Below are 25588 nucleotides of genomic sequence, written 5' to 3'. Positions count from 1 at the left end.
ATAATGAGACTCTCTCTATGACTCCCCCCAACTCCAAGATTGCATACAACAAAGATTCCTCTGTGAGCCCGTTCCCACAACTAAGTGCCACTTCCTAATTAAACCTACACAAAAAATGTGAAGCGGTTCCAGGAGGCAGCGCCTCTGTCGGTGCCATAGGGAACACTTCCTTTCTCACGAAACAGATTTTATCTTAAAAGGGATTCTTTTTTTTTTTTTTTAAACTGACCCTCCTGGAGAAAATATTTGAACAGGCTTTAAAAATCCTTTCAAAGGAAAGACAAAACACCGATTCAATTTATTGTCTCCCTGGTCCCACACTATGGGATAAAAAGCACCCAATTCTACCTGTACTGCCAAAGCAAGGAAGAAGTGCGGACACCTGCAGACTTGCAGGGATGTAGACCCCACCAGGCTCCACTAAAGGCCAGCAGAAGAAGCTGAGAGGCTGGAATCTCAGGACCCTCAAAGCAGAAAGAATAAAAAAACCTGTAAGGACCCTTGACAGGTACATCTTAGTGTTGTGACCTGAAAGACAAGAATGACTGGGGATCTGGTGAGGAAGCGTGGACAGTATGGGAGGAACTGAGATTTGAAGGAATGTGGAGCTGCAGGTCAGGGCCCTAGCTATTCTGTCCTGGTGCAGGAGAATTGTCTGTATTCTGTCACTCATGTTTTAAATAAACGCTGGTAGATCAGAATGGGTTAATATAAGTTACAAGAACTAATAAGGAGCCTGACCTAATTGGCCAATCAGCTTTATAACTTATAAAGAGATCTCTGTGTGATTTTCTTTAGGAGAGAAAACACAAACAAGCAGGCCCTTCATGTTACACTGTCCTGACATTTTTCTTCCTAAAATGGAGAGCATCTCTGCTTTGCAGGACAGTCAGGACATCAGATGGAGGAAAAGAGCTGAGGAAGGAAAGGCTGGACCATCTCCAAGCGACACCTCTAGGTTTCTATATATTTGTCAGTAAATATTCCTTTTAAAGTGACCCTCAAAACTCACCAGGAACCTGCCATTTAAACTTCAAAATATGGCTTCTATTCACTGCGTTATTTCTTTGGCAGGATGTGAGACTGAACTTTTCAATTGGAAGCTCAAGTTATTATCCATAACAGAATCTATCCAAACCACAGGACCGGGAACTCTAAGCTAAGACTGGGTAGCCCTTATAGAAGACCACACACACAGCTTCTAAAAGCTTTAATAGTGAGTTGCAATCATACTGGAAAATGCTCAAGTCAAGATGTAAACTAAAACACACTGGGGCATGACCTTTTACATCGGAGACTCTCGCGGAAGGAAGGGCGGGGTCTGAGGGTGCACGCGGTAGCCCAGCATCTTGAGTAGCCAGACGCCCACCCTTGCACCAGCTGCAGGAATTCTCTTCTCTGTTCAGTCATCTGACACAGGGGGTGGACGCCGGCAGGGAATGCAGCTTGATTATGAGAATTCAGGGGCACACCCCAGATCAGAGGACTACACATCACAGACCTGGCACAGAAGGTTCCAGTAAACATTAACACCTTTGGAGAGGTATTAAATGCATATAGGTACAGGAGGGAAAGAGTGAAGCTGGATTCTGTGTCTAGAGCTCTGCAAATCACCAGGTGTCTCTTCAGGAGGCTGCAGGGCTGAGGCCGAAACCCAAGGAGGGAGGGAGGCTACATTGCTCCTGTCTCCTGGCTTTTCCTGTCAGTCTCACCCCTGCAGGTGCCCCTGACTCCAGCAGCAACTTCCGAGTATTTCCCAGAGGAGCCTCCAACTCTCCCATGAAGCCAGGGCAGGGGTGTCGTCCCTTGCTCCAAGGGTCCAGATGCTAATAATCCAATCCTCCTTTGGTTTCTCCATGGCTGTCACAGTCTGAGAGACTTTCTGCCCTCCCCCTTTCCAGTTCTCCAGTACTCTAACCAGTTCTTGACAGTGAATATGCCCCTCTGCACACGCAACTCACATGGTTTCTGTTCCCTGGCTGGACCCTGGCTGATGCAGTGCACCATGCCCTTCATAGAGTGTTAAAATGTTTACTTGTATAAAATACACAACACTGAAATTACCATTTTCGCCATTTAAGTTGTATGATTCGGTGGCACTGATCCATGCCGTTTAACTATCACCATCACCTATCTACACGGCATCCTTATTCGACGGTCCCATCAAACACTAAGCCCCACCTTTTCTCTCCCCGCACCTGCAACCACCAGTCTACTTCCTACCTCCAAATCAGACATTTCCTCTTTGTGTGCAGTGTCAAGTTGTCATTGACTTTCAAGGCTGGATAAAATGTGTGTAGCACAAACAGTGTACACGTTCATCAGCCGATGAAAATCTGAGCTGCTGCCGCCCTTTGACTCTGTGAGCGATGCTGCTGTATCGTTGAGTCTTCCCTTCTGTTCTGTGGGTTTTATACCCGGAGGGAGACTAGCTGGGCAGATTGTGAGTCTATGCCTAGATTTTTGAGGGACCACTATTTTGTCTTTCTCGGTGGCTGCAATCCCTTCAAGCCAACCAGGAGTGTACAGATGTCCTTCCTCCTCTGCACCCGGGCCACGCCTGTGACTTTCTGTCTCTTTTATAACAGTTATCCTGATGGGGGTGAGGTGCTATCTTCTTGTGCTTTTGGGCTTCATTTCCCTAATGTGTACTAATCTTTAATAGAGAATTCCACCAATCAGAAAGTCTTCTGTCTTGCTGAGCGATGTCAGCACAGGAAATGGACTTCAACATAGTAAGTGGGACCTAAAGTCAGTCTGATAGCCATAAAATTGAAGATTCAAAGAAAATGTGCAGGCTTTCTCAGGATGATTTATTTTCAGTTTAAAAACACCCAAAGTCATCAGTGACAGTAGTGGTAATCGGGCAAGGGTGTGTGTCCACACCACCCGACAGTGAGCAGAATTAACTAGAATGCACCACCCTGTAAACTTCGGTTCTACTCTGACTGTACTTCACCAGATCAAGACACATTTCTTTCTCTTAAAAGCAAGACTCCTACATACATTGGGTCCCAGTGGGTTTTTTTAATGGTTGTTCTAATAGCCTAACAGCAGAACATTTCAATGCTGCCCATCAATGGAAGAAACAGGCGGAAGTTACCTGTGCAAAATAAATAGTAAGGAACTAACTGCAGACACCACATCCAACCTCTACAACCAGCCCGATTCTGTATGACCTTCTCCAGGGTCAAGCCCTTGAGTGTGCCTGACCCTCGCCAACCAGTCAGATCTAGCCTCTGCCCCGTATAGGTGATCCAGTCTGGTCTAGCCACCCCTCCCTGCACAGTAAACCCCTAGGTTTCTATCAGGGCCTGCCTTGACTGCCCCTCATGTGCCCATAGACCCTTCCCACATCACGTTTAGCCTCTCCATCCAGCAAGATCTACCCCCACACTCCTGGCTGAGATCAGAGCCAAATGGGCCAGGAAATGGTGCCGTGGAGTACTGTGTATCACCTACCCCACACCTGGAAAAAACGGCGGGATGAGAGCAAATGCGTTAAGAAACAAGGCAGACGCCAGGGGGCTACCGAGCTCCTCCGGCAGGACCGGCCTCACCTACCTGCCGTAAGTCCAAGGTGATGGTGACCCAGTGATACTCTCTCCCATTTTGGATACTGGGACTCTGCCACCAGTTGTTGGTGCCGTCTATTGCGTGTGATATTGGGTGGCGCTCTGTTAAAAGAAAACAAGAACACACGCAGCTCTCAGCTCTGGATTTTCATTCTTGAACTGCTAAACTCAGCGCAAAGGCAGAGCCCGTCACCAAGGTGAGCAACTTTTGAGGATCTCAGCGGAAGTCACTGTTACTTCAGAAAGTATAAATTCCCACAGGGGAGCCCACAGTGGAGCTCGGAGACGGAACACATGTTAAACGTGTGCAAAGCCCTGGGTTCAATCCTAGAACCCACAAAGTGAGTCGCATAAGGCATCTCCCTGTGCACTTTCCTATGAACAGAAAGGCTGTACTTACCTCTAGGATTCGTACTGTTACCGTCGCAGACCCGGCACTGGGAGTGTCGAACAGGTCGGCCAGGCACATGCTCCACGAGTTTGCAGAACATCTCAGGCCCCTTCTCGCCACAGGTCGCATTGGCACTGATGTGGGCACTGGTGGCCAGGTTGAGAATGGCAGGGAACAAGCCTGGAAGTCAAAGTTCAAAAGCCAAATCAGCCAAGTCAAGCTGTGCAACCCACGTCACAGCCAAATCCAAAAAAGAATTTGTAAATCCACGTGCTGAATGAAGGTCCCTTCCTCCAAAACTGGGTACACCTAAGGTTTTCAAGTCTCACTGATGTGGAACTCTGAGACAAACAGGACACACATGTAAGAAAAACCCAGAACACTAGCTAGAAGACATGAAGGAATTTTCGGGAGTAAATATGTTCCACACTTTCATCAAGGTTTGGGATTCTTACTTAGGCACATATGATTGTGAAAAATATAGGGTGAAAATACGAAGATTTGTGCATCTTGCTATAGCAACAAAAACAATTATGAATGGGTAGCCTCAATGTTTAGGAGGTGTTCTTCTGCCTTGAATTCATTTTGAGATACAGCAGAAACTAGCCTGTATTGACAGAGAGATGGACAGACACACGGAGGGAGAGTCACTGAAGAAGGGAGTGAACAGCAATTGTAGAATCCAGGTTCTCAGTGCACAATTCTAGATTGCAGGTTGCAATTTTTCTAATACAATACTGAAAAAATATGTTTAAAGACAAGTTATAATTCACACACTGCCCAAAGAAACTTGCCCATCATCCTCAAAGAAGGTCACCAGCTGCCTGTCTCTGGCAGGAATGCAGGGTCTTCCCTGTAATTACATGCAATCTTCTTTTTCCTTTCTTTTGTCCCTCACGATGGCCGGTTTCCTTGGGTGAATAAAACTTCGGAACACAAGGATCCAGACTGTACAGTTCTCCCCACACCGATAATCCCTGCTCTGCCCAGTATCTCTGTCTTAGCTGATGTTTATCTCCAAGCAGCTGGGCTCTGGGCAGGTTCAAAGAATTCAGTGGCAGATTTTGCGCAACTCTGAGACCAAGATCCCCATTAGACTTCTTCTGAGACTTAGCTTTATCTTGATAAAGAAGGGTACTAGCAGCAGAGATGCTACAGAGATACAGAAATAACAGTGTGCGCGGGGTAGGGGAGCCATCGGCCGAAACAGACTGTGTAAACAGTTCTGACAAGAGCTTAGCCTCCTGCAGATCCCAGCTCACTAGATGTTGATCTTTAAGGACTACAGACTATGATCGGCCCTTTGTAAATAACATAGCCAGCTCTGGGATGCAGCTCAGTGGTAGAGCACTGGCCTACGACACCCAAAACCCTTCACAAGCATGCACGCCCACACATGCTTTTTAATAACACTAAACTGTTTTAATTGTATAGGCGGAATTCTTGTCTTTAATGTCTTTGACCTTTGAGTATGACCTAGTATATTCGATGGTGCTTTATTGTAAATATTTAGGATTTTAAATCAAAGACAAATGGTTCTCTTGAAAGACTTACTCTGCACCGGCTCGAAGGGAGACAGTCAGTTGTTTGCTGTTACTGTTTTAATAATGTGGCTCTAGTAGGTAGACTGACCGCACACCTGAGCAGGCTTCAATCCCCAGACTAGCAGGGCACACAGACTAGGCTCGGTAGGGAAAGCAGGACTCTCAAAATTGGGTGAGAGGGTAGAGAGGGCGGTGAATATGTTCAAAATACATTGTGTGAAATCTCAAAGAACTAATAAAATACAAAAAGGTAGTCCTTTTTTTTTCACACAAACAGATTAGAATTACCTAGGAGTTCTACTATAACGGAGGGGCCACACTCAAGCCTCTGAGCGGCTAAAAATTGTGCATCACATACATATGGTTCATTTCCATGACAGAAAGTCATTACCATTCCCTGTTGGGTCTGGTCACATGGTAGAAGGCAAAAGAAAGTCAGACTTAGTGTCTGTAGAGAACAATTTGAACAGAGTGTTATTTTTTTATTTTTATTTTTTAAGTTCTCCTGGGCAATTGAGTCATCTTCAAGTCTGCAGAACGACCCCAAGCCAGGGCAAATGCATGGCCACTAAGAAGGCAGAGAGGGCTGGAGAGATGGCTCAGCGGTTAAGAGCACTGCCTGCTCTTCCAAAGGTCCTGAGTTCAATTCCCAGCAACCACATGGTGGCTCGCAACCATCTGTAATGACATCTGGTGCCCTCTTCTGGCCTACAGGCATACATGCAGACAAAATATTGTATACATAATAAATAAATAAATATTTTTTTTAAAAAAAGAAGGTAGAGAGAGGGACAGGAAATCCACTGAAAGCTCCTGAGAAGGCGAGGTGGATGGAAGGCTGACGCCCAGCACGCGCGAGCCACACACAGAATGTATTAGACTCTATGCTTTTGTTGGGGCATCATTTCCTTCAGTTATTGCCGAGGTAACTGGGACCTCTTTCTCCCCCATTCAGAACACACTACAGAATAATCCACCTGCCCATGCATTTAACCAGCACCTGCACACTTGGTTACACCAAACTCCACAGACCATGAAATAGATGCCTCCCTGCTCGCTGGCTGCTCTGTTTTCAGCCCCTTTACAAACTGAGCACGCCTGGCCTCCTAAAATGTCCTTCAGGGTCAGGTGACTGTACTGGAAAGTCCCCTGATTACAATTAGGTTAAAAAAAAAAAACTGCCACCAACCTATGAACAAAAAAATAATAATTTTACATAATTACCATAGCTTCTTCCCAGACCCTTGTAGCTTGCTTAATAATTCATTGTTCAGGGCTTTTGAGTTCTTCCCTGTACTGTAATTTTTCACCTTAAAGCATCTTCAAATGCTGATTGAGCTGACACAGCACTTTCTTCACGGATTCTGTTCAAAACTACAGAGTCAATCCTTCAGGCCCTTGAGGTAAGAGTGTGTGTAAGTGTGCATATGTGTACAAGTGTGTTTCCATCTTGGGGGGGGGGTAAATGGCTTGTGAGTTCATAGAATGTTATATTTATCTAATACATAATATAAATCAGTGTGACGATCAGCAAAGAAAGGATATGCAGTTCCTGCTGAAAGGAACCTAGTCAGCTTGTTCCAATAGCTTTTCTTCAGAATTAAACCACGATTAGGAACGTGTTACATGGATGAATAATCAAATGGCTGCTAGTGTCACAAGCGTTTTTCTTTTCGGAAAACAAAGAAGACTTGAACAAAACAGTCTAAGTCACCAGAAGAATCTAAGACAAGTAAGAATTCAAGTTCCTGAATTAAAGTGTGTGATTTCTTGATAAGTATTTGAACATATTTAGTCTTCATTTGCCAAATGCTATCTTGCTTCATCTCTCATTTACCCATGATGCATCTATGAAATCACTGCAGAATCCAGAGATAAGGAAGAAAGCTCCCAGCTTCTCAGCATTCCTGGAACATGACAGTGGCCAATGTGACAGGGCTCACACTGGGGACAGTGGCCAATGTGATAGGACTCACACTGGGGACAGTGGCCAATGTGACAGGGCTCACACTGGGGACAGTGGCCAATGTGACAGGGTTCACACTGGGGACAGTGGCCAATGTGACAGGGCTCACAGTGGGGACAGTGGGCAATGTGAGAGGGCTCACACTGGGGACAGTGGCCAAAAACACACTGGGGACAGTGGCCAATGTGACAGGGCTCACACTGGGGACAGTGGCCAAAAACACACTGGGGACAGTGGCCAATGTGACAGGGCTCACACTGGAGCCAAGACCACTGGCTCTGACCTGAGCATTTTCCTGTCTGGCTCCTTGGGGTTGTCTGGTTCTCTCTGTCTCTCTCTCTCTCTGTCTCTGTCTGTCTCTCCCTACCTTTTTCCCTCTGTCCTTCCCTCCCTCCCTCCCTCTGTCCCTCCCTCCCTCCGTCTGTCCCTCCCTCCCTCCCTACCTTCTTTTCTCTCTCTCTCTCTCTCTCTCTCTCTCTCTCTCTCTCTCTCTCTCCTTACTTCCTTATCTTCTTCATGTCCTGGCCCCTCTTTCTTTTATAGGTGTGTATGATGTAAGCCAGAAGAGGGGAACTGATCCTCAGGATCTAGAGCTACAGGTCATGGTGTGCTGGGAATCCACTGCAGGTCCTCTCCAGGAGAGTATGCTCTCTGAATCACTCAGCCATCTCTCCAGCCCCAGCGACCATTCTTAAACTACTTATTCAGCTGTTCCTCCCGTTATGGCTGCCAGAACACTGGGTACCTACCTATATTGACACAGAATATAGGATCAAAGCTCAGCTAGGGCAGCTGCCAGGAGCACTTAGAGAACTTCAGAAACTAGATGCAAGATGCAGTTTGCATCAGGCATTTTTCAAGCATCTCTCCCCAATTCTAGCTGAGCAGAATCAGCAGGCGTTTTGCAGAAGTGGCATTGAAGTCTTTCTAGGGCAGACTCAGGCCTGTGTGCAGTTCCTTACTGGAGCGCCCTCAGTCTTCTTGTTCTGCGTTATTTCAGTTGCCGAGCAGCGGCTCTAAGGCCTCCATCCAGCTTCTTAAGCCGTCAAGAGACAGCTCTGTATGGTGCTGGCTGGCCTGTGTCAGGGACCTGAGGAGCGCCAGTTAGAAAGCTGCTGGCCTTAGCCTTGTGCTTTCTCAGCCATTAGGTCCCGAGTCATCCACGCTGTCTTCATTGTTTATACTGTTTCGGCATTCCAGCCTGCACCACTGTGAACACTCAAGGGAAGACCATTCCAGAGTTTTATTGGTCCTGATGTTGCAATATTAGGGATGGCAGCACAAGAGGCTGTCTCCTAGGGGCCTTCCTGATGAGCCTGAACAGCCTGCTTATATCGCCTGAGGGACAGCTTGGACATATCTTTGCAGCAAAACACAGCTGTTTGTTTGGGACCAATCAGGGTCATAGAAGCTTGGGTTTGGGGCCAGCTATAATGGAATCTCCACTAGGGGGCGTTCCCCCCTCTGGCCAGGAGGCAGTGGTTCACCCAGGTCGTGAGCATTTGTTTCTGACAGTCCTGGGGCTATGTGCAATCAAGAGCCAGGCCCATCAGCAGCAATCCTTTACGTGACTGTCTAGACACCCCTGGCTGTTCTGCTCAGGACAGCTCAGCAGTAAGACAGGGTTCACTTGCTGACATCTAGGAAGTCCAATTAGCCCATACCCAACAGCTTTGCTAATTCACAAGAAAATGAACACCAGAAGGAGTAGGTACTATATTAAGTAAGAGAATTTATCATTAACAATAAGAGCAATCTTAACAGATTTTAGTAATGCCTACCACCTGCTCAGTGACCAAGATGAGGAGGGTCTCAGGAGTGACACGGTAAGGTTCACACTGAAGTCATTTATAGCAACATGTCCCCAGCATGATCTGCAAGCTGCTCACAAGCTGGGCAGAGCTCATTCTAATCCTACCGTTTTTCCTCAAGAAGACAGTACAGATATGGCAGCACATGGTAAAATAAGTGTGCTGAGAAACCAAGCCTCTGTTACAACGATGTGTACAAGCTTCAGCATCAAAATGAAACCACCAGCCGTGTGGTGGTGGCACACTCCTTTAGTCTCAGCACTTGGAGACAGAGGCAGGGGGATCTCTGTGACTTCAAGGCCAGCCTGGGCTACAGAGTTCCAGGACAGCCAGGGCTACACAGAGAAAACCTGGCTCAAAAGAAAAAAAAAAAGATAAAACAAAGACATAATAAATAAATAAAACTAAAAGGACCAAAGAAAACATGACAAAACCATATACCTTGTGCCGCACAGTCACCGTGGAGTGAGACAGGCTCATTCGCTGCTCTGTAAGAGACACCGAGTCAGAGCCACTGGCTCTGGACACCACATTCAAGTGCTATTCCTCCTTGCCTTCAACTCAGCTCCACAGGGTCTTATCAAGAAATAATGTAAGTGCTATTACTCCTCAATTTACTCTAGAAGCACACTCAGGCTAGAGACAGGATTCATTATATACGTGGGTGTACCCAAACACACACCACATCTGTGTGGTAAGAAACAGTGATGAATCAGAACAAGGTGTTTGTGTGTGTTTATGTAAACGCGTGTGTGTGTTGATGTGTGTGTATATGTTTGTGTGTGTACACATGCAACCAAAGGTTGCCATTATGTGGTTTCCTCGGGTTTAAGACCATATTTCTCAAGGAGCCTGGAGCTCACTGGATTAGTGAGATGGGCTAGCCTGTTCATGTCCACCCTGCCCCATCAGTACTGGAGTTACAGGCATGCACCAAACCCCATTGTGCCTTTTGTGTGGTTGCTAGGGATCTGAACTGGGCCCTCATGCTTACGTGGTAAGCACTTTATTAGCTGAGCCATCTCTCCAGTCCCGGTGTAGAATGAGTCTTAACAATCAAATAAAGAACTACTGATATGAAATTTTTGTCTTGGTTTTATATATTAAAGACCAAGAATGAAATTGACCAATGAATGAGTCCAGGACTCAGTTTTGCCATGACCATATCAAATTCCTGCCAATGGATCCCTGCTTGCCCACTATAGCATCCTACACACATTCAGAGAGGCCCCATCGTCCTTTTGAATGACCAGGGTCAGGCAGGCGCTCCTTGTAACATACATTTTTAGTTCATCTGCTCCTTTGCTTTGAGACACGGCCAGTGTTTGTCTAAGTGCAAGCATGTCATCTGAAGAACTTCTATTTCCAATGCAGTTGTGTGCATTAGAATGAAGTTTGCAGAAACACAGGAGCCGCGTTGGAAACTGGGTATGGGGACACACTCCTGTAACCTCAGCCCTCTGGAGGCTGAGGCAAGCCCTGGGCTACACAGGGAGACCGACCAAGTCACATACACAAGGAAGGGCTGCGTATGTTCAGTGGTAGAGTGTTTGCTAGGAAGTCCAAGGTCCTGCATCCTGACGCTAGGACCATATTTAAATATGTCAATCACTTAGTCTCTCACAGCACATTACGCCCGTGTTTATGGTGTTGCTGACATAAACAAGCGCGCTGCACCAACCATTGAGTACAAGTAGTTACTGGATAAACATCATGACAGCTGCCGGTTTCTGTCTTCCTCAGCCCACCCACTACACTTTTATTTATTTATTTATTTATTTATTTTTATTTATTTATTTATCTATGTACACAATATTCTGTCTGTGTGTATCCCTGCAGGCCAGAAGAGGGCACCAGACCTCATTAGAGACGGTTGTGAGCCACCCTGTGGTTGCTGGGAATTGAACTCAGGACCTTTGGAAGAGCAGGCAATGCTCTTAACCTCTGAGCCATCTCTCCAGCCCCCCCCCCCCCACTACACTTCTCTACTGCCGTTTATTTTCGAGTGCTCACCACCTCCTTCTTAAACACAAGGCTCACTGTCAAACAGTGCACCACGTGACGCCAGCAACACCTCCTCTTGTTTACGCTGTCCCTTGACTGTGACAACAGGCCCGTGGAGTGGCTGATGTGTCCTGTGGAAGCCTGTGGGAGCCTTAGCCCTGCTGTGCCCCCGCTGCCTGCAGTCCCCTTCCCAGAATGCAGCCCTGTGGTTAAATGGCCATAACTGTGCTCGTTATAAAGTAAAAATTACCCAAATTGCTACCAAATGAACTGGCTTTGTATATCAAAGACCGGTATTTCACATGTTTGAACACTAAACATCAAAGCTGAGCTTTAAATAAACACGATCGTCTTGTTTGTTTAATGGAAATCAGGGCATTTACTTCCAAGGACAGCTATCCGAAAGTTACCCGTTAGCTATTTTATTACTCAACTAACGAAACAGAGCACACTTAGGAGCGCTTTTTTTTAAAAGTATTATTTAAACAAAGGTGACCTGTATCACTTTAGGGACAGACCGCTTTCAGCCACCAGAAAGAGACAACTCCACTGCCGACTCTCCTCTTCCAAAAGCACATGCCTGTTTGTTTTTTTGGAAGGAAGGAAATTTAATCATTGATGATTTTAGTAAAGAAAAAGGGTCGATGCACTCCCGAGATAACACGGGCTGAGCAGCAGGACCCACTGCAATACTACAATGTAGAACAAGACACGGAACGAGGGTGAGGTGGGGAAGCGGAGAAATGGTGGACGGAAGATAGGTGGAGACACAAAATGGAATGAAAAGAGAGGGAGCGTGGAAGGGAGAGAGAAGGAAAGAGTGAGAGAAAAGATGGACAGGGAGCGTAGGCGGAGGCAGAGAGTGGACTTAAGAGAGAGAAAGACAACTGCAGGGAGGAAATGGGAACCACGCAGACAGGGAAAGGCCAGGCCAGGGTCCTGGGAGCGCATGCTCAGCACAGCTCACTGCTTTCTCTCTCATGTGGGATGAAGAGAAGTTTGATCTCAGAAAGGAGAGTGGGTGCTGAGCAAAAGGCAGCAGGAGGGCTTTGCTACAAGCCCGTTTCCATAGCAACGCTCTCAAGGTGTCCTTGACAAAGTCAGATTTCTAGCGTTGCTAAACAAAGGGGGAAAACAAGTTAGGCACACACGTGGTCTGTAGGGGAGAATGTCCAGTAGTACAGGCCTGCTTCTCTCCATGGGTGTCGCTTTTCAGACCGGGTGTCATCTGTGTATATGTGTGTGCATGCATTTGATGTGTGCTCACGTGTGCATCTGTGTGTGTGCACATGTGTGCAAGGATGTGTCTCTGTGTGCTTGCGAGTGTGTGTGTGTGTGTGTGTGTGTGTGTGTACAGGCACATGCATACTAGAGTGCAGGTGTGGAGGTCAGAGGACACCCTTGTATGTCAGTCCTCACTCTCCACCTTGGCCTGGACTCTCTTGTCCCCCTCTATGTACAGTGGACTATTGGAGCCTCTGGCATCTCTACTTTCATCCTGCCATAAGGACACAGGGATTATAAACATGCTACAGAACCTGACACCACGTGAGTATCGGGGAACCAAGCTCAGACGTCCATGTTTGCACGCCAAGTGATTTACCCACTGAGCTATTTTTCCAGCCCCCATGGGATTTGATTAATAATATTTGGTTATATTGAAGTTGGGGTTCAGAGTTTAAGTTTAGTTGCAGAGAAACTGCGCGCGCGCGCGCGCACACACACACACACACACACACACACACACAATCCCATCATGATATTGTGCCAAGGGCAGGAATTTCAACATCCTATCCAAACGGAATCATTACTTCACAACAAACACAACTGAATCATTACTTCACAACAAACACAACATCCATACACATTTCAAACTTCAGTCTTATCCACCGACCGGGGACACCTACGCCTCGCTCCTTCCAAATCCTTAGAGAAAGGAGACTGATTTGAGCCAGATATGGGCATTCCCTCCTGATAAAGAGGATCGTTCCTATTCACAAATCTATCTTATTGTTTACTTAAAAGCTAATTTCATTTTGTTTAAGGCAGGGCCGTGCTGTGTAGCCGGGGTTGGCTACACACTCACACTCTTCAGGCCTTGGCCTCCCAGGTGCTGGACTAATGGCCTCAGCCACCCTGCCCTGATCATCCATCATTTCCTAACCAGCCTAAACATCTCCCCAAACTATGCACTTTTCTAATGGCCTTTCAAGGTCTTGATTATTTTTCCTAGCTCTTTTCCCACTTTCTGCACTCCGGTTATGAGTTAAATTGTTAATATCCCTGATGTTACCCCAGGCATGTGCTAAGAGTGACTTTCTGCGGGGGTCACGTGCACATTTGCCCTTGGGCTAAACAGCCTTGGCATTTTTCGTAATTTCCAGCTGCCTCTCCCTTACTTCGTTTGCACTGACTTGTATCCTTAACTTATGTGACTATGCCCGTGCTTGAAGAAAGCTTGGGGGGGGGGGGGCTCGCCTTCCCGATGTACGTGGACCACAGTGTCTGATGAGGTCATCTGGCATTCGAGATGTGCCACATGCCAACACTGTCCATGCTCACCCTCAAGGTACCTGAACCCACTGGGTTGACATTACTTTTAATCTAGCACACACTGTACAAACCGAAAGCCTTCTGAGACGACTGTCAGCGACCTACAGACTTACAAAGGGAGGCGGCCGCTCCAGTCAAAGGTGGGAAGAGTTAGATGACCTGTGTCATTCTCACGGCCTCCATGCCACTGTCTTCTCCATTAAAAAGGCATTGTCCTCTAACACTGAGCAGTCAAAGTTGTCGCCGGACCGCATATATTACAGGAGCCGATCTCCTGTGTCCAGTTCTTTATCTCTCTCCCTACTCAACTATAAATTCGCGTTATGTTTCTATGTTCCGTATTTGTCCCTGGCTGCTATTAATCTCTTGCCATGTCTGTCTCACAAACTGAAGTTACCATTGCGTGTGTACAGAGGGAAAGCAGTACGGCGGGCTTTAGTGTTACTCTGTTTCAGGCAATCCCTTAAAGAGACTTGAAACGCACCCCGTGTGGATAAGATCTCTTTTTACAAAAGGGGGCTAGTCCTGTGAAGAGTGACCCCCTCCCCAGTCACAATCAAGGCTGCTGTGACTAGGCGGCACACATGGTGCACAGAGAGGAGGACACAAGTGAAGGCTCGGCTTTACTATTCCCAGGTCACTTGGGGATCTTGCTGAATCAGGACTGGGGTCAGACTGGGGCCGCCAAGCTCTGTGTCTAACCGGCTCCCTGGGGCATGATGCTTTGAGTTCACAGGGCTGGACCTTGTGGGCCTTCCTCCAGCTCTGACACTGAGCTGAGCCAATCTTGCCAAGTAAGCGTAGCATAAACTTCACCAGGGTGATCGGCGGGCAGATCCTGCCTCCTTCAGCAATCCGGGAACTCTTTAACCAGAACTGCAGACACCGACTCTGCATTCTAATCGGAGACCTTGAGCAGCAATCTTTGGGAGAACAGTTGAGATTTCATGAAAACAAAGATCTGTAGCTCATTATTAGGAAAGAAACATGTTAAAGGCTCCAAGACAAAGACGGCTGTATAAACAGAGACCTCTGGCAATCCGTTAGGGCCTTCTTCACACAGGATGCTCACAGTGGCAGCATCTGCCACACACTTGTATCACAACACGCAGATGCACTAAAAAACTAACGAAAGAAATTCAAGACCAATATACCAAAAAAGACATACATTTTCTGAGAGAAATCAAGGATGGTGATAAACAAAGAGAAATATGATTTATGGAAGGACAGATTCAATATTGCTAGGCAGTAAAAATGGTCTACTGACTGAACTCAACTACCAGCATGATTCCCTGACTGGCAGTTTTGTAGAAATTCTGAAGCTGTCCCTCGGGTGCCCTGAGACCTCAAGTTTCTGCTTCACGGAGGGTTTGGAGCTAGGAGGCAGAAGGAGGCCAGAAGCTTTTCCAAAGACTGTATAGGGGCAAAAGCAAGCCCGACGACTGAATGTGATAAGACCCACGTGGTGAGAGGAGAGAAATGATTGCCACAACATGGACTCAGACACCCACATATGCACTTTCCCACATGTACACATGTGTACATACCTACACAGACACATGCTAAATTAATTAATTAAAAATTAAGTATAGGTTTCAAATCCACTCTCCCCCACCCGGGACGTTTTTGCTTTCTGATGAACTTCAAGAACCCCACTGCCAACTGTTTCTTAAGTTCTCTGGTGGCCCTGAATAGATCTGGCCTTCTTGTCTCTCAGAGAGCATAAATCTTTCTTTTGAGGTGCAGGGCCCAGGGTCCAGGTAAGATCATCAGTTCTTCCTTGACCTGTGCACCTGTATGCTCTCGTCTGTACACCTGTGTGATCTGACCTATGTACCTGGGTGTCCTGATCTATGTACCTGCACGCCCTGACCTATGCACCTGGGTGCTCTGACCTGTGCACCTGGGTGCTCTGATCTGTGCATCTGCATGCCCTGACCTGTGCACCTGGGTGCCCTGATCTGTGCATCTGCATGTTCTGACATGTGCACCTTTGTGCTCTGACTTATGCACCTACCTGGGTGTTTTAACCTTGTGCACCTGGGTGCCCTGACCTGTGCACCTGGGTGCTCTGATCTATGTACCTGCATGCCCTGATCTGTGCACCTGCATGTTCTGACCTGTGTACCTGCATGTTCTGACCTGTGCACCTGCATGCTCTGACCTATGCACCTGGGTGCTCTGCTCTATGTACCTACATGCCCTGACCTATGCACCTGCGTGCCCTGACCTGTGCACCTGGGTGCTCTGATCTATGTACCTGCGTGCCCTGACCTATGCACCTGCGTGCCCTGACCTGTGCACCTGCACATTCTGACCTATGCACCTATGTTCTCTGACACTAAAATTCTCTGCAGCTCTTCACTTGATTATGCTGACAAAGACTCAAACTGAGGTTTAACTCACAGTGAAAATTCTGCTAGATGTAAACGTTAACAGGTCTCACAAATAGAATTATTTTAAAGATACTTTGGGACGAAGCCAAGATCTTGTGTGTGTGTGTGTGTGTGTGTGTGTGTGTGTGTGTGTATGTGTGTGTGCATGTGTGTGGCTGGGGTGTGTTTCAAGTTAAACAAAGGTTAACATTAGACCTGTAGCTAGACTGAAGTCTCTATGAATTGTCCTCAGGAAAAAGGCTCATTTTCTCTAGACACCCGGTCACCTGCCTGGATCAGCAGCTTCCCTTTCATTTGGAGTAAGTACATCTACAATGGCCACTTGTCACATGTAACTGGCAAGATACACTTAGAAATACATCCTCATTGAGAAAACCATGATAACCAAGGCATGTATAGCCGCTAAAATATTGCAGAGGAACACCTGTCTGGGACAGAGAAAAGGGACCAGCAAAGCGCCCCCATTCGTTATGTAGCTGAGTGACATTACAGGAATCTCAGAACTCCAAAAATCAACTAAAAACAAACATCCACAGGGGAAGTTTTTCTTCTAGTGATGCTGCTAGCATTTCTGGTAAGGATTCCCTGAGAGAATGGCCCTCTATCTGGAGTTGCTACTTCCTTGCCCTGGCCCAGGATGCACGCACAACCAGGCACAGAAGCCTGCTGAGACACTGAAAGAGACACTGGCTTGACCTGGAGTAGGGAGAGACACAAAATACAGGCCACATGATCTTAGTGGAAACCACCAGCAGAAAGCTCTCAGGTGGGCTAACTTGAAGCCTAGGTCTCAAAATGAGCTCATGACAGATAGCTAGAATGCACAAAATGTGACAAGGACATCCTAGAAACAGAAAGGCCAACTTAGCTCTCTGCTACACAAGGCTGTTTTATTTTAAAGGGAAAAATACTTTTTTAAAAAAAAATGCATAAAAAGTTGCAAGGGAGCTGCGGAGACAGTTTCATTGACAAGTGTGCTTGCAAGACCACGTTCAATGCCCAGAACCCAGATGAATAAACCAGCATGTGACATATGCTTATAATCCCAATGCTGGGGAGACAGAGACAGGCGAATCCCAGGAACTCTGTAGACAACCACTCCATTCTACTTTCTGTCTCCAGTTCAATGAGAGAGCCTATCCCATGCCCCCCACACAAACAGGCCCCCATGGGCACGCATGCACACCCACTTACACTAAAACATTGCTTATAATCTTTACGATTTTTGATATTTTATCATATCATTTAAGTGGAGGGAACAGCTGTCCCTCCACTTAAAGTCCTAAAGTCAGGTAAGTAAGATCCCTAAAAACCTCAACTTTATACAGAAACACAGCAAGTCAGCAAATGCGAACAAGCTAGTCAACCAGTCTGAATCATACAGCAAACGCTGACTGTATTCCAGATTGTTCGGAGACTCCATAGAGCACAACTGGAGTGCTTCTGCATACCCTCCTTCTCCTGGACCCACACAAGGAAGGCTAGCCTATTCACTGCTCAAGGGAACATCCATGTTCCACATGGACTAAGAAATGCCTGGAAGTGTAAGAGAAATGTCCTTTCCTTTTGACTCTGCCGAATGGCATTCTGGGAAGAAAAAAAAAAAACCCAGAAGTGGCCCAGAGAACAACCACGACTGTGTGGGAACCTTGATTTAATACGGAAACCAGTGCAGATTCAGGAATGAGGCAGCAGGCACAGGCTGTAACAAGACATCCCGCAGGCTCTGGGTGAGGAGAACCACTAGGCTGCATCTCAGGTGACGGGATTCTCAACAGCTGTGCCTCAGAGAGCAACAATTTCTAAGACGTAAGCAAGATGCCAAGTTAGCATAACAGCTGGTAGCTGGGACGGAATTTGGGCGAATTATGGTGGACCACGGTAGGGAAGGCAAAAGTAGGAATCGCAGAGGCAAAGAGATACTGGGTGTGGTGGCACACACCTTTATCTCAGCATTCCAGAGGCAGAGGCAGACAGATCTCTGTGTTTGAGACCAGTCTGGTCTACAAAGTGAGTTCCAGGACAGCCAGGGCTACAAAGAGAAACCCAGTACTGCAAACAACCAAAAGGAGGACAGGGGCATACAGTTACAGTAGGGAGTTCTTTTACCTGGGTTAGTCTAACTGCTGCAAGACAGTAGATCACCTGGCTGATAATTCAGGTAGCTCAGGGCTATTTGCAATGGAAACAAACGAGAGAGAGAGAGAGAGAGAGAGAGAGAGAGAGAGAGAGAGCGCACAAAAGAAAGAGAGAGGCATATTTTAACGAAAAAAATAAAACTTCAAAGAAACAAGTTGAGCAAATGGCATAAAAGAAAAGAAAAAACAAACAAACAAACAAAAAAACGGAAACCAACCAACCGGGAAAGTTTGGTACAACTAAAGTCACAGGGAAAAGAAATTACATGAATGTCTAGCAGTGAGGGAGGGAGCCATTCTGAGAAGGAAGAATTCCTTCCCTGTGCTTGCAATGGTAAGTCATCACTTTTTATAAGTAAAATTCTGTCTTCACCAAAAGCGTGGAAGACATTTAATGGGTGATCTATTACCACCAGCATTGTGATTATATGTGTATGTGTGGGCATGTTTGTGTATAGGCACATGCATGTCACAGCACACATGTAGAGGTCAGAGGGCAGCTTACTGGAGTTGGTTCTCTCCCTCCAACATGTGAGTCCTAAGGATCAAACTTGGGTCATAAGAAAGCATGTGCTTTACCCACTGAGATATATCAATGGCTCTGAATGTTCTTTTCTAAGTAAAAATGATCTATTAAATTTAAACGTTTCCTTTAACATCCCTACTATTGCTGAGAATGTCCTAAGGTTCTGGCAGGAAATTCCAGAACCATGGGGGAAAAATCCAGGAAATACCTCCGGGAATGAGAGAAGCTGGTACTGTCCATGAATCGCCACTGATCTGAAGGCGACATTGCCACCAGAGATAGCAGACAGAGGTACAAGCGTTTAAGGCCCGCTGAGTCAACAGAGCAGACTTCAAAGATAACTTCTGGAATGAAGAGATTCAGACTTCAAATGAATGACTTTTTTTTTTTTTAAGTGGGCACAAGCTGCAATCATGCTCCTAGCAGCGTGGTGGCAACGCCACCATTTCTGAGTTAACACTTGGAGATAAGTGCTAACCAAGACAAGAATGTTATCCACCGAGCTCCACACTGCTCCCATTGTCTGCTGCCCCCACCCCCCAGCTAGAGTGGGAACCAGTTAACCCACAGAGAGTCCTCCTGACCCGGCCTTGAGAAAACAAAGACACAAGTGGAAGGATTCCCTGTTCTTTATTAGTAAATGCTTACACTGAGTAGTGGCTGTCACCCCTCCTATAAAGGACAAAAAAAAGGGGGGGGGGGCAATGAACCCAGCTGGTGTGTGGTGCTGTAAGCTGAAATAGCTACCTGGCGGGCAAGCTCCAACAGAACCAAAGTTCATGACCTTAACTAAACGACTTATACAGAGAGGCTTTTTCCTGCTCATTAATTCTGCAATGCACTGATTTACTCAGTTGTCTGGGGATGTATATTATTATATTAGAAAAGAAGCAAGTTAAGGAATTACTGACAAGGGTGTAAACCAGCTCTCCATATCTTCCGTGGGAGAGCGTGTGCATCTAGCTCAAGCACACATTGCTGAGGAATGGAACCCACTAAACACTGCAGCTCGGGTACAGCTTCCACACTCGCTGGCGGTTGGCTCCCGACAATTTCAGCCTTCACAAGGCAGGCTTAGCTTTCTTCGTTAACAATAACTTCTTCAGAAAACTAAGTGATCCTGTCTGCCGTAGAGGTACCACGCTGTCATTTCTCTGTGCCAGAAAAAAGCCTCAAATGTGTCAGTCAATTCCTTATGACCAAGAGGAAAGAAAAAAACACGAAGCCCATTAGCACTACAGGGAACAGTACCTTTAGAAGGAGTCTAAAGCAACAATCCAGTTTTAAACTCTGAAAGCTCTAGAAAACACTGCTCTGGTAACACCTGTCTGCCCAAGGCCGGCTTGCAACATACAAGCTGAAAGGTAGCAATTTAAAAGTGCATACGTTAGTAAGTGGTCTATCAAAACCTGCCCAAGAGACACAGAGGCAGCTTGCACAGGCAGGGCAGCGAGCGGGTGCTATTCATGTCTCCACTGTCCATGCTTTAACTGCAAACAATCAGAGAAGCAATTTTCACAAACGGTTTGCATCGAAACATTCCAAGGAGGAGCCGCAATGTGAGGACAGCCAAGAAATAGCAGCCAATGGCCATCTCGAAAGACCAAGTCCATTACCGATCGTTTCCTATGTATCCCGTAGCGCACTCTGAAACACTGGAGTCTGAGGCAGAAGGCATGCAAGAGTTCCAGGTCTCTAGAACCCAACAGCAGGCAGACTGGCAGAACATTTCTTACTCATTCCTGGATACTGGTTAGCATGGTACAGGTATAGGTTTGCCTAAGACCCTCAGCTGTGAGACAGTGGGCCAGGGTGCCTTCCAGCCTCCTGGTTTACCCCACTGTGACACAGCACCATGGTAGCATTTTTGGACATCCTGAAAGGGAGGGACTGGGGCATAATCTGAGCCCAAAAGGTGGGTCTGGGAACAAATAAGGAAAGACAAGTGCATGCCACAGAAGGAGCCTGACCCAGAAGCTAACTCACAAGCATCAAGGAAATGGGAAAGAAATCCAAGCAGGAAAGGCAAGTGTTCTCAAGCTGGTCTTTCCAGAAAAAGATAGATTATAGCAGGGTTGAGGGTGGGGACAGGATGGGGATGGACTCTCACTGAAGTTAGGAAGCAGAACTATCGCCAAGGCCAATCAGAGAGATACATCTGAGTAGCTGCGCCCGGCACGATTTGATTCAAACACAGATTCGATAGTTTTAGAACAGTATAGAGACAATGTAGTTTCGGAAAGGGCCTTCCCCACATAACTCTGTAGATAACAGTGATAACAGTATTCATAATAACGGCACACGTAATGTTTATCATGGCTGTATTTAGTACACTCGTGAACTCTTTTCCTACATTAATTTTACAGAGAGTAAAACTAAGTATAAGCGATGTACCTAGTGAGTAGCCGTGATGCTGCAGAATCAGGTACCTAAAGGCATAAGGTATCACTTACATCACTTGCCAACGAAGTTACAAGTAAGCCGTAATGAATGTCCATTGGACCTTATGAACGAAATGGTGCTTCAAGAATCATTATCATGAAATAAATAAGCACACACACACACACACACACACAGACACACACACTTAATTGTGCCAGCTAATGGAATAGCACAGTTCTAAGAGCTACCCAAGACACTGTGGTCAATACAGAAGAGTAACTAAAAACACAGGCTTTACATGATGTCCAGGAAAGGAAAGAGTGAGCTGTCAGCACAGGTTTCATGAAGGGGGCAGTCATTTTTAAATATGCATAGCCTCCTTGTTACCTCACAGTGACATTTTACTGCCCTGTGCCTAGACAATACAGCCCCAGAAAGGGAAGCAGCGTCTTTGAAATCAGCTTGGGGAGCACAGCACGGAGTAAGCGTATGCCTGCTAAAACGAACACACCCCTGACCGAAATGTACATTCTGCTCTAGGTCTTCTCCTGCATCTGCAGCAGCCAGCTCTGAAGTTAGCACACTATTTCAAGAAACATAGCAGCTTGGGCATTCTTTTGGGCTGTGCTAGAGTTTGAACCTAGGGCCTTCTGCATGCTAGACAAGCACTCTACCACTGAACTACAACCACAGTCCTAGAAACACAACACTTCTTATCCAGTACTGACAGAACAACTCACTTCAAAGTTTCCATCTCAGCCAGAGTCGCAGTTATAAAATAGTCCCCGTGGAAACGACAGGAATGCTTAATGTCCTAACACTTTTAGAACCGTGATCGGTTTTAAAACTACAGACACCCCACTAGGTGTGGTTGGTACCTATGGTCCAAGCTACTCAGAAAGCTGAGGCAGGGGAATGACTTGAACCCATACTTTTAAGACCAATCTGGGCAATGTTATGAGTGAGACCCAGGCTAGCTATAGTACACACACACACACACACACACACACACACACACACACACACACATTCACACCCCACAGGTAGTTAATTAAATGGATGATTTATAGGTCAGGATTATTTTATTATGTTGTCATGCCATCTCACCAACCATCCAGGCCACATACAGGGAACAAAATTCCCATGGATGCTCTTTAGGGAAGGTGTGGATTGGCAAATACAGACTAGACAGGAGCGATTCAAAGGCCCTGCTTGAGGCAGCTTTCTGCCGCATCTCAAAGCAGGAAAACCCCTTGCAGTCCACTTTCTCCAAACACCATTCATAACCACCCAGGCCAGGCGCCCAGCCCTGGGGGAGCGGAAAGCATTCAGGGCACCTCTTCAATCTAAGACTTTCAATTTCTTGAAACAATAAACCGAGGCAAGCTGCTTTCTCCACCCTGTGGGAACCACTGATTTAGTCACTTTCAACAACCTCACAGACAGAAGTTGGACTCTCAGAGTCAAAGGCTTCCCTCCCTAAGGCTGGCTCTTTCTTTCCCTGATAACTATGTAAATTCCCCTCTCCCAGCCCCCGCTCGCTCGGAGCTGAGCAGCAGCCAGGCTATTCAAGGCTATGTTTCCAGCTCGGTCCAGCGCTTTCATCATGAATGCATGAATGAATGGGATGCTCACGGCCTGCATAGCTCGCAGCTCTGCACAATGCCCAAACACACATTTTCCCACGAGGGCATTTCGAATCCGGCCTTCTACTTTTAACCTGCGCTCTTAGAGTGCAGTCTGTGTGGGAACACACTCATTGTCACTTGTTGCATGCATTGAGATGTTTTCAGCAAACAGTTGTGACCGGCTAGCTAAGTATAAGCCCGAGGACAACTCTGGGTGGCACAGCAAATTCGCTCTCCCTCCACCTCCGACCCTCAGCACTCACTGAAAATTCACTTTGGGCTGGGTTCTGGTTCCAAACCTTGCAAAAAAAAAGCTACTGATCCACGCAGAAAAGACACTCTCTCCGTCCTTTCTAGTGCCTCTCCCCACCACATGTGTAAACACGCGTGGGAAGTCCGTTTGGTCACTCAAGGGACTACAAAAGACCACGTTTCAGAGAACACATCTGCGTACCGGATACCATAAGCGCGCCCCAGTCGCGCAGGACGGTTGACCTTGGGACCCCTTCTCCATCAGTCTTTTCCCACTAGACCACCCCGGACCCAGAGGAGCCCGCCTTTCTCCTACCAGGGTCTCTCCCTCCCTCTCTCTCTCTCTCTCTCTGCAGCACAGGACAATGAGAAGAAAGCAGGAGAACTCTGTTCCCATTCATTCCAGGACCGGTGCATACAGGCAACCAGCCTGGAGGTCTCCGTCAGTCACAACCTCTCGGATGTTGGGTGAGAAGTCTATGACCCTTCTCACCTCCGCGATACTCCACTCTCGCCACTCACTCACTGCATTGCTGGAACGCAAGTCCCGCAGAAACTAGAAAGCGGGCGACCCCCACCCGCCCCGCCCGGAACAAGAGGAAACCAAAGCCGAAGGCTCCGGGAGCACCAGCGTCCTCTGGGGACGGTGTCCCAGCACCGTGCGGCCCGCAGAAGGTCCGCGCTGCGCCAGGGTGCGTGCGCCTACCTCACGCCGGAGCTCGGCGCTTTGTCCCGTGCCACCCGCACGCTCCCGCTCCCCAGCGTGTCACCCGTGTTCCGGTCGCGGGGCTCACCTCTCTGCTGGCTCTGCACGGTGACCCAGAGCACCGAGGCCAGGAGCACCAGGAGCGCGGCTCCCGTACCGTCCCCGCGCATATCGCCTTCGCCGCTCCTTGCCCTCCTGGGAAAGGTTGCGACCACGCTCGCTCGCTGGCACCGCGCAAGGGTGCGCTTCCCAGACCGACCCTCGCCTGGTGCGCAGGCCTCTCGGACACACCCCCGCTGACCTAGCCGCGCCCCGCCCCTCCCCGCCCCTATCTCTCCCGGGGTCCCTCCCCCAGGAGGCGCCCTACTTTGCTGGGCGCTTTCCACGGGGAGGGTCTGTCCTCCATGGGAGCCCCGCCCTGCCTGGGTCCCTCCTGGGGGTTCTTTCCTGAAGGGGGCTCCCTGTCTTTCCCAGGTCCTTCTTTAGAGGTTGGTGTCTCTCCCAGGTGGCACTCTGACCCCCAGGCTCCAGTTGGAGTAAGCTGCTTCAGCAGCAGGGTCCAGTTGGAAGTGGAGAGAGAAGTCTTAGAGAAGAGACTTTTAGTTAAGCCTGGCCCTGGACGGTGGATTTCAAGAAAATATTTGCCCTATTGACCCTTATCTGCCTATTGGACCTGTGCAGTCTTGGCCAATCCCCAGTCGCAAAACTATTATCAGAACACAATCCGTCTTTGCGGAACCCTGTGCCTGCAGAGGAAGCTCTTAAGGTTTTAGTTTTGGGTGGGTTCTGGTTTTATTTTTCCTTCAGAAAATGAGGAATAACTTGTTTCCTAACTTATTTGCCTAAGAAAGGCACAGATGGTCGCAAGTGACTTTATCAGTATGTATATTTGCTACTGAAGAAAGGGAGAACTCCAGGTCTCAGTGCTGATTTTGAAAAAACTACTTTCAGTCCTAGAAAAAAAAATAATTAATTTAGTTTCCTCGCAAAAGTATTCATAACGCATTTCCACAATACTGCATACACCATAATGCCTTGTGCAGCCTCAGCATTATTTCCTCCTTCTTAGAGGGAGGTCATTTTTATAGCCACTTGTCTAAACTAATTTGATACCCCTACCAATTCCACTGTTTCTAAGCACGGGTCCTTAGCCACTTAATGAGTAAAATTCAATGAAAACGCATGGCTATTATTTGTTAAAAGGAAGTACAAAACAGGCCTGTAGAGTTTGTCCCTTTAAAAAAAAAAAAGATACCCTGGGGCTAGTTTAGGGCACTTGCTCTTGCAGAGGTCAGGCTTCAGTTCAGGCTCACACCACCTCTTACTTCAGTTTCAGGGACCTAACTCCCTCTTCTGACCTCTGCAGGCACTAAGCAAGTACGTGGTGTGTGTGCGCATGCGCAGGTAGACTATTCACAGGCATAGAAAAAAAAACGCACTCTTGCTCCATGACGCCACTCAGCACATCACTCGATTTAAATCCGGGGCTTCTTAACTATGTCGATATTAAAGCGAATACCTAATTGTTAAATAAATTATCAGACAAATTAAGTACTTAAAAGTAATTATTCAACCATTAAACATTTAGAACGTCACAACTGTTTTTTGCATTGAAATGACTGTCTGCCTAGGCTTATGTGTTACATACACGCATAGGGTCGCCTAAAGCACGTTACCTGTGACTTCTGTCTATATGTTCTATGTGACTTTTGCCTA

At 47.1% G+C, this 25588-nt stretch overlaps 1 protein-coding gene across 1 annotated transcript in view; it reads right to left on the bottom strand.

The window, feature by feature from the left end:
* The window catches only part of Lama1 (laminin subunit alpha 1), a 126836-nt gene extending 102719 nt beyond the window's left edge, over positions 1–24117 (bottom strand). Inside the window, exons 1-3 of the mRNA XM_087902329.1 lie at positions 23961–24117; positions 3976–4146; positions 3565–3677 (exon numbers count right to left, since the gene is read on the bottom strand). Coding sequence (XP_087758455.1) covers positions 3565–3677; positions 3976–4146; positions 23961–24042 — 366 coding nt within the window. The 5' untranslated portion in view covers positions 24043–24117. The remainder of the gene's footprint in view (positions 1–3564; positions 3678–3975; positions 4147–23960) is intronic.
* Positions 24118–25588: the final 1471 nt, after the last annotated feature.

Source organism: Myodes glareolus, chromosome 27 (assembly GCF_982192425.1).
Source record: "Myodes glareolus chromosome 27, mMyoGla1.1, whole genome shotgun sequence".
NCBI classification, from domain to species: Eukaryota; Metazoa; Chordata; class Mammalia; order Rodentia; family Cricetidae; genus Myodes; species Myodes glareolus.
Note: the sequence above shows the minus strand (reverse complement) of the source record. Positions and strands in the feature narration are given on the sequence as shown.